Raw genomic sequence first — 11,272 nt, forward strand, 5'->3', positions numbered from 1 at the left:
CAACGCGTCCTTCAACAGCAGAACCATTTAGTACAAAAGGGAAGCTTCGTTAGCCCGGAGGCCGCTGACGGTTGCTAGGCAGCGAAGTGATTGATCAATTCAAGGCTCAGCGGGAGGAGAAGGAACGTGACAGCGATCAGAAACCAGTCATAGTGACATAGTGACAGTCAAGTGAAAACCAGATAATGAATGAAGGAGGTTGTTTGTTCTGATGTTTAAATCGTACCAGTTGGTTTTATTATGACAATGCACACTTGAGAAGCAAAAAAGCCATCAAAAGGCATCCTGCAAAAAACCATCAATATCATGACGAGTCAGAGGACTGCGTACATTATTATTGCAAAGGGTCACGTTCAGTCGAAAATCAGGAGCAAACATAAAAAGGACATGAAAATAAAATGTGTGATTACATAAAATATGTCCGTCTTTGTATACATTATCGATATTCAAACACACACAACAAAAAAAAACTGAACAAAAAAACACTTGAAAATGTGACCCATGAAAAAGAAATAAAAGTGTACATAATTGAATCATATTTGAACTTCTAGGCTAAGATTTTACAAATCACAGAAGACTAATCATTAATCATGTTTTCTTTTAATAATCAAAAACAATGAGGCTGTATCAAAAACTTTGTAAAAAAATTAGAAGGAGATTTTCGGTGAGCGTTTTGTTCAGTGAGCTAATTTGCTGGAGATTCAAGGTTCCCTCTTCTCCTTCCTGAACTCTGACCTCTCTGTGACCTCTGTGACCTCTAAAATGTGAGTATCTGTACAATCCCACGTGGGGACAGTCTCCACGGTTCCTCCTCCGCCTGGGGAGAAGAACCGCCTTGTTACATAAAAAAATAATTATCCCCGGTCCAAAATAAGCTGGAGGAGTCTCTTGTTCCTGCTTCGCGCCCGTTGGAGGTTTGCGTGTAGAAAAAAGGGCCGACGTGGCATTTGGCTTTTACGTCTTAGTGTTGTTGACCTCGGGGTCACGGCGTCGCCCAATAAAGGTCACCATCATCTGCATAAAACTACACATTTGACCTCCAAATCGACACCAAACTGCCTTTACAAGTTAGTTAGATAATCATCAAACCACAGTTTTATGACGCCTTATTGAGGTCACTGAGAGGAGGGTTGGATCGTCATCTAATGGACTGTAATAGTTCTATATTGTTATTTGAAAAACAGGAATAAAGAGCTCCTTCAGGTTATTTTAGCGAGCCAGTCCCGCTTTCTTCCACCACCAAAAAAATATAACACAATCTATCAGAACATCTTCCAGATATACAGTGAACTTTAAAACCAATGAAGCAAACAAATTATTTATTATTCATCTCTAAATCTTTTTTCAGGCTACCTTGTTATTCTCCTCTTTACTAGACGTTGTGAATAAGAATAGAAACAGACAGCTAGTGTTAAAAGGCAAACCGTATTGAATCTGAATAAACACACACACACACACACACACCTCGGCCTCCCTTTCTCTTGTGTCATCTGCAGAGGTGATTCACGATCCTTATGATAGCTTTTTTTTTCATATTCAGAGAATCTCACTCTCATTATTAAAAAACACGAGTTGTTGCCTGCAGCGGTCTGGTGGCAGTTCACTGTCTCATCGTATCATTTTAAAAGCAACGCAAAAGAAGAGTTGTTAGGCAAACAATTCAGTCCAGAAAAGAAGAAGAATAATAACCTTGGGATAATGGTGAACTACTAAAATAAAAGCCTGTATTTTAAATCAGAAGAGGAGAGATCACATCTAAGATCGTCGCTTCTGACCAACCGGTCGATCCAAAAGCCAATGTGACGAGAATTAGTTTGTCTTAGGCCGCGGTGGCAGCTGGGCTACCACTAAACCAGTAGTCCCTCCCAGCTGTTTCAACAAACCATCCCGCCTACTGTAAAACCCCCTCCCGGCTCTTTACGGCCCCCTTCCCAAACCAAAGTCCCCTGTAGCTGTTTTGTACTTTAGCACCTCTTGTCATCGCTCCCTGTAAATGTCCAGACAGACAAACACCAGAATGGAAACTGCCACAGTTCCTCAGGCATCCTCTCCCTTCACCCTACGAGGGGAGGGTGGAACAAGTCTTAGGGGGGCACGTAGGGAGGTGGAGATCTGTAGGGAGTCATGTTCTTGGGACGGGAGCCCTTGCCCTCCATGGGAGTGGTGAAGGGAGGTGGCGGCTGGTAGGGAGGTGCGTTGGGGTCCTCGTCCCGCAGGGCTGTGTACTCCCCCAGCAGCTCCTGGTTGAGGGGAGTGGTCTCTGGCGAGGCCATGTTGGGGTACTCGGGGGGTGGGAGTGGGGGCTTCTCTTCCTGTAGAATCAAGGGCATACTGGAAGACGGAGGCGGCTTTGAGTCATCAAGTTCATCCGCAAAGATAATCGGCACACCTTTTTTGATGAAGGTGGCCTGGTCCTCGATGGTCAACTTGCCCTTTCGCTTCTTCCTGTAGCAGATCATCGCAATGATGCCCGCTATTAACAAGATGGCCGCCACCACCACGGCGGGAATGACCGTGTGGAGATAGACGTCATCGGTGCTTTGCCGGCCTGTTCCCAGAGCCGGCGTGACTGCTGGAGGTTGTGGTATATCAATGTCTCCGGGTGGGATGAAGGAATATGTTCTGCAGCTCGCCCGACCCTTGGCCATGACGTTCAGTGGTCTGAATTCTGGCTCCAGAGAGTGCCTGAAAGTCTGTGAGGGTTTTCCGTCAGCACTGGCGAGCGTCCGACTCATGACTGTGAGCTGCTCTTTCGGACACGGGTGCTGCGGGAGGCTGGTGTTGGTCCACTCCACCAGAATCGACCCTTTGCTGATGTTACGTAGACTGACTGTACTGCTGTTGCGATCTCCAAGTGCATAGGCCAGCTTTTTGACCAAAAGGATCTTCTTGTGGATGTCATTTGTTATCGAATGCGGGTCACCTTCGAATCGGGCCGTGAAGATCACAGGGGTCTTGTCGTTGATGGGCCAGCGGGTCACGCGGACCTCAAAAGCGTCGATAGCATTCAGGCCACCTTTGTCAGTCGCATGCATGAAGTATTCATGTTTCCCCACATGTTGGACATCAGGTAGGCCATAGAGAAGTTGGCTGGTGGTGTTGAACTGGATCCAGGAGCCCTCTCCTACCACTTCATTGTGGTTCTGTCTCAAAGTTAGACGCAGCTTGTCAGTTGTCCCGTCCTCTTTGTCAAAGAATGTATCAGATGGGATCTTGACCTCGAAATAGGTGCCAACCAATGCACTGACCTGGTCGATGGGGTTTCGCAGCACAGGTTTCTCGTTGTATGGGTCCGGGATGACGGCAGGCGGCGTTGTGGTGCGTCTGGACGGCTTGGCTGTGGAGGTCTTTGGTTCTCTGGGCATCGGTGTGGTTTTGGGTCTCTTAGGTTTCTTAGTAGGTCTTCTAGTGGGTGCAGGTGGTGTAGCGGTGGCCTCTACATACGTAGGCCTAGTGATGGTTGGCTGGATAGAAATGGTGCTGGTGGTCTCCACTACCCTTGTTGGTTGAGGCGGAACCTGGGTTGGGGTGTGGGCAATAGGGTCCCGGACTCTGATCGTAGGCTTGCCTGGTATGGGGACGGGGCCTCTCACAGGGGGAGCAGAGCTTTCGGTTGGTGCAGCAATAGAAGGAGAGGAGATGGTTGGGATAATCCTCACCGGAGGCTCCACTACGGTTGTTGGAGGAAGCACCGCCAGCACCGGTGTCGGAGTGTTGTTTAATTGGCGCCTCACCCGCTTCGGGACATGGGGTTTCTTGTTGGCAATGTGCCACCCCACCACAGGGTAGCCCAGCTTGGCGGACATGGTCCCTTCCTTTGCAGGACCCTGGACACTGTGGATGTTTGGGACTGAGCTCTGGTCCAGTGAACAGCCTAGCTTCCAGGACAGCAGAGCGCCGTTCTCCACCACCTAAGGAGACAATGACAATTTACTTTATCCCCAAAACTATATACTCATGCGCTCAACTTGTTGACTAATTGGCTGCTAAGAATCTTTTTTATCAATGAGTAATTTTTCACGCTTAATGACTTATTTCCAAGAAGCTGATGAGCACCACTGATTCAATGTGGTGCTTTTGCAGGATTCTTTGGGGAGAAACTCCTTCACATCCTTTCTTTGGTCAAAGACCGCCTAGTCATGAGCATGCATTCTCAATTCTCACCTTTTTGGCGTTCCCCGGCCCGGCCATGAATGCAGACATGTCGAACAGCCTGTTGTTGACCACAGGGAGGATCTTCATGTGCTGGAGCTCCACGCCGGAGAAGCTCCTCATTTCATCCAGGAGCTCCACCCTCTGCTGCGAGCTCATCTTGGTCAAGTCGGCATCCAGGATGACTGTCAGCAGTGTGATCGGCCGCTCGTTGCTACACATGAACGGCTGGACGTCATCTTCACTGGAGGCCTGGTTGGAGGCCAGCTGGGCTGCGTCTGCGTCCAGATGATCTTCAGGGTGCACCTCGATGGAGAACGCCTCTGAAGACGAGGAGGACCTGGAGTGGTTGGAGATGGATACCGAGATGTAATGGACGCCTTTGTCCTCCTCCAAAGGAAGACCCTGCAGGACTCTGCTGCTGGCGTCCCAGTGCAGCCAGGCGGGGAGGGAGTCCTTCCCCATCTCGGAGATCTGGGAGAAACACAACCGAGGGGTTAAGATCAAGATAAACACAAATACACATCATTCAGATGACATTTTCCGATCTACAAGCACATTTGTGTTTGTCCAGGACAACAGCTGAGGGGTCAGAAGCTTCTTTAGGCGCTTCAGAGTTCAGATCCATGTTTCTTATGTCATTAATGCATTGTGCCGAAATAAAGGGCAGAGGTGTCTGCTACGAGGAACAGCACACACACACGAATTGTAATTCAAAGTGGACTCAAATTAAAATAACGTGGCCAATTACAGCACTGGGACGTCCCCGTAGCAGGAGGCTGATGGGGAGAAATGGAGCACAGGGGAGCGTCCAAACATGAATCTGAGAATACAAAATAAAACATGGACGAATGCATCCTGGGCTCCTACAAGTTAATTCTGCGGCTAATAAATCCTGGTTGATAAATTATGTAGAGGCAGTGCTCCCTAGACACATCATTAATGCTCTAACCAGCACACAGGCAGCACCGGGGGGGGGGGCGGGGGGGGCGCACACACACACACACACATACACACACACACACACACACACACACACACACACACACACACAGGACCTCGTTCTCCTCCTACTCGACCCGTTCTCTCCATCGGACGACAGCAGCTCGTTTCTGAGCTTGAAAATTATTATTTACAATTCAATCCACCGAGATAATTGGTCTCATTTCCCTTTACAACAGGAAACAACGTCCACCGCGAGCGACGGAAAAAGACCCCGAATAACCCTGAACGCGTGGATGGCATGTACCCCCCCCCCCCCCTGAGCAGTGTTCAATCCAATGTGGTCACAGAGCTCCACAGCCTCCAAACTTCAAGCCAATTGCCTCTTGACATGCGTTGCAAATTAAATCTCAGAGATGATGAAGGACAAGTGAGTTGTCTGGCAGTAATCTCATCAGCTGTCATAATTGCTCTGTGAATTACCAAATGAAGAAGCAGAAGGACGATGGCTTTCCTGATCTGAGGCCGATGCAATGAGGAAGAAGAAGAAGAAGAGGAAGAAGAGGTGACACTGCATCTCATTTTAAAAGGTACTTTTACCCCCGACAGGCTCCTCCCAGAAGGAAGCACGAGGATGAGTTCAGGGCCCCGCCATGGAGCCCCGACAGGCTCCTCCCAGAAGGAAGCACGAGGACGAGTTCAGGGCCCCGCCATGGAGCCCCGACAGGCTCCTCCCAGAAGGAAGCACGAGGATGAGTTCAGGGCCCCGCCATGGAGCCCCGACAGGCTCCTCCCAGAAGGAAGCACGAGGACGAGTTCAGGGCCCCGCCATGGAGCCCCGACAGGCTCCTCCCAGAAGGAAGCATGAAGACGAGTTCAGGGCCCCGCCATGGAGCCCCGACAGGCTCCTCCCAGAAGGAAGCATGAAGACGAGTTCAGGGCCCCGCCATGGAGCCCCGACAGGCTCCTCCCAGAAGGAAGCAAGAGGACGAGTTCAGGGCCCCGCCATGGAGCCCCGACAGGCTCCTCCCAGAAGGAAGCATGAGGACGAGTTCAGGGCCCCGCCATGGAGCCCCGACAGGCTCCTCCCAGAAGGAAGCAAGAGGACGAGTTCAGGGCCCCGCCATGGAGCCCCGACAGGCTCCTCCCAGAAGGAAGCAAGAGGACGAGTTCAGGGCCCCGCCATGGAGCCCCGACAGGCCTTTTACACTCCTGCATGAACCAGCAGAGAGCTCGTAGTTTCCTGCCTCAAAGAACATGAAAAATACATAAAAAATGTCAAGAGAAATACTTCATATCCCTTTCCCCGGCGCATGAGAGCTTGATGTTTGGCCCTAAAGGTTATCCGGTGCTCTATCAGCCTCCTTTACGACACACACACACACACACACACACACACACACACACACACACACACACACACACACACACACACACACACACACACACACACACACACACACACACACACACACACACACACACACACACACACACACACACACACACAGAGCAGCAACAGCCACTGAGAACCTGTCAATGCCTTGCTCAAGGACTTCTTAGTCCCCAAAAGGTTCCAACTCTGACCAGTTTGAGTAACGTGCAGAGTTACACCATCACTACATATATATATATATATATATATATATATATATATATATATATATATATATATACATATACATATACACACACAGACACACACACACAAGGTTGCCGGGGAAGAAGAAGAAGAGCACGAAGAGGACGAAGAGGAAGAAGAGGAGGAAGAGGAAGAGGAGGTGAAGCGTGAGTGTGCCGTTGTGATATGATGACCTGGGACGAAATGAATGAGGCGGCGTGGCGAAGAAATGAGGAAGGAAAACAGACGGGAGCATGAAGGAGGGAGGGAGGGAGGGAGGAAGGGAGCATGAAGGAGGGAGGGAGGGAGGAAGGAAGGGAGCATGAAGGAGGGAGGGAGGGAGGAAGGGAGCATGAAGGAGGGAGGGAGGGAGGGAGGGAGGGAGGAAGGGAGCATGAAGGAGGGAGGGAGGGAGGAAGGAAGGGAGCATGAAGGAGGGAGGGAGGGAGGAAGGGAGCATGAAGGAGGGAGGGAGGGAGGGAGCATGAAGGAGGGAGGGAGGGAGGGAGGGAGGGAGGGAGCATGAAGGAGGGAGCATGAAGGAGGGAGGGAGGGAGGGAGGGAGGGAGCATGAAGGAGGGAGGGAGGGAGGGAGGGAGGGAGCATGAAGGAGGGAGGGAGGGAGGGAGGGAGCATGAAGGAGGGAGGGAGGGAGGGAGGAAGGGAGCATGAAGGAGGGAGGGAGGGAGGAAGGAAGGGAGCATGAAGGAGGGAGGGAGGGAGGAAGGGAGCATGAAGGAGGGAGGGAGGGAGGGAGGGAGCATGAAGGAGGGAGGGAGGGAGGGAGGGAGGGAGGGAGGGAGGGAGCATGAAGGAGGGAGCATGAAGGAGGGAGGGAGGGAGGGAGGGAGGGAGCATGAAGGAGGGAGGGAGGGAGGGAGGGAGGGAGCATGAAGGAGGGAGGGAGGGAGGGAGGGAGCATGAAGGAGGGAGGGAGGGAGGGAGGGAGGGAGCATGAAGGAGGGAGGGAGGGAGGGAGGGAGGGAGGGAGCATGAAGGAGGGAGGGAGGGAGGGAGGGAGGGAGGGAGGGAGGGAGCATGAAGGAGGGAGGGAGGGAGGAAGGGAGCATGAAGGAGGGAGGGAGGGAGGGAGGGAGGGAGCATGAAGGAGGGAGGGAGGGAGGGAGGGAGGGAGCATGAAGGAGGGAGGGAGGGAGGGAGGGAGGGAGGGAGGGAGGGAGCATGAAGGAGGGAGGGAGGGAGGGAGGAAGGGAGCATGAAGGAGGGAGGGAGGGAGGGAGGGAGCATGAAGGAGGGAGGGAGGGAGGGAGGGAGGGAGGGAGCATGAAGGAGGGAGGGAGGGAGGGAGGGAGGGAGGGAGGGAGGGAGGGAGCATGAAGGAGGGAGGGAGGGAACATGAAGGAGGGAGGGAGGGAACATGAAGGAGGGAGGGAGGGAGGCAGGGAGCATGAAGGAGGGAGGGAACATGAAGGAGGGAGGGAGGGAGGGAGGGAGCATGAAGGAGGGAGGGAGGGAGGGAGGGAGCATGAAGGAGGGAGGGAGGGAGGGAGGGAGGGAGGGAGGGAGGGAGGGAGGGAGCATGAAGGAGGGAGGGAGGGAGCATGAAGGAGGGAGGGAGGGAGGGAGGGAGCATGGAGCGGGGGAGATAAGAAGAGAATGATGGGGGGAGAAAAAAGAAAAGCAGGGGAAGAGAGGGGAGAGTCACCCAGAGGTGACGTACAAGGACGGAGAGAGAGAGAGAGAGAGAGAGAAAGAGAAAGAGAGAGAGAAAGAGGGCATGGTGAAGAGTTTCCAGTGGAAAGTATGAGGGATGGACATGTAGGAGCTGTAGAAGGAGAGAGGAGGGGGGGGGGGGAAGAGGAGGAGGAGGAGGAGGAGGAGGAGCAGAAGGAGGAGCAGAAGGAGTTATAAATCAGCGTTAACGTCGACTGTAAACAGTTCAGCAGGAGGTCCAACGGAGGAAAATAAAAACTCCTTCCATTGACAGTCTCTCCTGCAGGAGGCGCACGCCCAGTACACGTGAAGGGTCATGTGACACACACACACACACACACACACACACACACACACACACACACACCTATTATATAGTCAAAGTATAATGATGGAGACGGCTCTTAGCTATAAAAGCTGCATTAAAGTAGGCTCTCTATTGCGCGCGCACACACACACACACACACACACACACACACACACACACACACACACACACACACACACACACACACACACACACACACACACACACACACACACACACACACACACACACACACACACACACACACACACACACACACACACACAGTGGTGAACCCACTGCAGCACAACTAATAAAGACCCCCGACCCCCCAATTATCTTCCCACGTCTTCGTCTCTCACTTTCACTTCAGTTTGCAGTTTACAACAAAGGAGCCAACAGAAGCCATTGTTTGATTCCAGCTGTGTGGGTGAGAGATGGTGTGTGTGTGTGTGTGTGTGTGTGAGAGAGAACACACACACACACACACACACACACACACACACACACACACACACACACACACAGTGTCAAAGTTGTTTTAGCGTGTACTTTCTTTAAATTTCTCTCTATGAAGTCTTCAACTGAAGGAACCTCAACGTCAGCTCTAAGAGCTCGTTGTCTCCACTGACGGGCTCGGGTCATTATTAGATATATTTATATTTATAAATATAAATATACATACAGGCCCTCGTCCCCGGTATTATTAACCGGCGCTGCGGCCCTAATAGGCAACGTCCAACTTCTAAATATAAATCGGCCACTGTGGCCAAATGTGGCTCTCCAGGCCTGGACAACAAGGCCCACACGGAAGGAGAAGCCCCGCCCCTTTTCTGGGTGACGACCAACGCACCATGACGACAACAGGACAGTATAGACCTCTACTCCTCTTTTGAGATACCAGTAATTATGTGTGCTAAAGGTCAAATGGAAACGACTCCCTGAAATACAACGCTAAGGCACCACCCCCCCCCCCCCCCCCAAAACACCACATTATGAATGAACTTAGAGGAGCATATCATTTAGTCCTCGCTGCCGCATGTTTAATTACATAGCAACACGCCATGACACACGGCGGTGCCAGGAAACGGATCCGTGACTCATATGTTCTGCTGTGTTTTCATCTCCGGGTGCCTCCTCCCTCCTCCCTCCTCCCTCCTGCCTCCTCCCTCCCTCCCCCTCCTCCCTTAATACCAGCTTTCCACTGACGCCTGCCAGCCAACAGCGATGGAGCGACGGGGCTGAACCTCCTCTCTGGAGAGGAAGGCCGGACGGCACATGACCAACGAGTGTTTTAGGAGGAGGTTGAAATAACACACTGACCCCCCCTCCCTCTAATAACACACTGTCTCCATTCATCACACACACACACACACACACACTGGGGAGCCCATCAGCCAATCAGCCAATCAGCTGGTAAATTGCAGTAATTAGGCCGTGGAGAGCACTCTGTTGGCCAGCAAACGCCGATCCAGCGGCCACTTCCATTAACACCAGCAGACCTGAATACAGATCAAGAGGAGCCCCCTTCACTGGACCCCCCCCCCGCAGGAAAGGACTTGGTTTGAGCTTCCAAACATTTGTTTGGCAGATAAAAACAATAAAAGAATTACGGTATTATTACGTAATACGATGTGAATGAAGAAATATCCTCAAAGAAAGTCTACGAGATCGTTTACTGGCACCTCTTCAAAATCCCCCCCTCCCCCCAGAGTCCACATCTCTACTTCGGTAGTTGTAGTCACTGATTGGGGGGGCGGGCCGTGGGGGGGCGGGCCGTGGGGGGGCGGGCTGTCACGGAGCTCGAGACCTCTCAGACTTCGGCCCATCTTCATGAGAAAGGTCCTTTAGTACGAGGAATTGATTTGGCCTTTCGCTCCACAACCTTGAGCACCGACCTTCCAAATACCTGAGGGGGGGGGGGGGGGGGGGGGGGGGGGACACTAGGGGAACGGAGAGCTGGGCTGGAATTAGAGACGGAGGAGGAAGTAAACAAACTGTGAGGTTGTGGGTATCGAGCGGCCAGTCAGGAGGAGGAGAGGAGAAAGGAGAAAGGAGAGGAGGAGAGGGGAGAGGAGAGGGGAGAGGAGGAGGGGAGGGAGGAGGAAGGAGAGAGGAGGGAGGAGAGGAGAGAGGAGAGGAGAGAGGAGGGAGGAGAGGAGAGAGGAGGGAGGAGGAAGGAGAGAGGAGGGAGGAGAGGAGGAAGGAGAGAGGAGGGAGGAGGCGAGTCTTAGTTCCACAGGATTATGGCCCTCCTTTATTTTTTGAGAAGCAAAAAGTCGATATCACAATATTATTGAACGGGATCTCAAATATGAAATAAATGTTCTTTTAGTGGTTTAAAGTCGTCGTTAGTGACTCACGTTAGCTAACGCGACTGCTAAGCTAACAGACTTTAAGTTACTGTTAAAATAAGTGGTAGTTTTACACATGGCACCCGTCGGTTTGTGGCCTGATGTTTTGAAGCCTTCGAGGTCGGTGATCTTGGTCACTTCCTGTTTGGGTTCTACCAAATGTCCAGAACCCAAAGATACAAACTGGTTGAATATTGTTTGTTTTAAAGACGATAATTTCTT

General features: G+C 51.8%; 1 protein-coding gene across 3 annotated transcripts in view; it reads right to left on the reverse strand.

The window, feature by feature from the left end:
* Positions 1 to 214: 214 nt before the first annotated feature.
* dag1 (dystroglycan 1) overlaps positions 215 to 11,272 on the reverse strand; it is a 32,356-nt gene continuing 21,298 nt past the window's right edge. For 2 of the 3 annotated variants that reach the window (XM_034533309.1, XM_034533308.1), the window contains 2 exons: positions 4,165 to 4,626; positions 215 to 3,911 (listed from right to left, as the gene is read on the reverse strand). In XM_034533309.1, the coding sequence (XP_034389200.1) occupies positions 2,085 to 3,911; positions 4,165 to 4,626 (2,289 nt within the window). In that variant the 3' untranslated portion in view covers positions 215 to 2,084. The remainder of the gene's footprint in view (positions 3,912 to 4,164; positions 4,627 to 11,272) is intronic. The other variant, XM_034533310.1, reaches the window with a different exon arrangement.

This window comes from Cyclopterus lumpus, chromosome 5 (assembly GCF_009769545.1).
Source record: "Cyclopterus lumpus isolate fCycLum1 chromosome 5, fCycLum1.pri, whole genome shotgun sequence".
In the NCBI taxonomy this organism is placed as follows: Eukaryota; Metazoa; Chordata; class Actinopteri; order Perciformes; family Cyclopteridae; genus Cyclopterus; species Cyclopterus lumpus.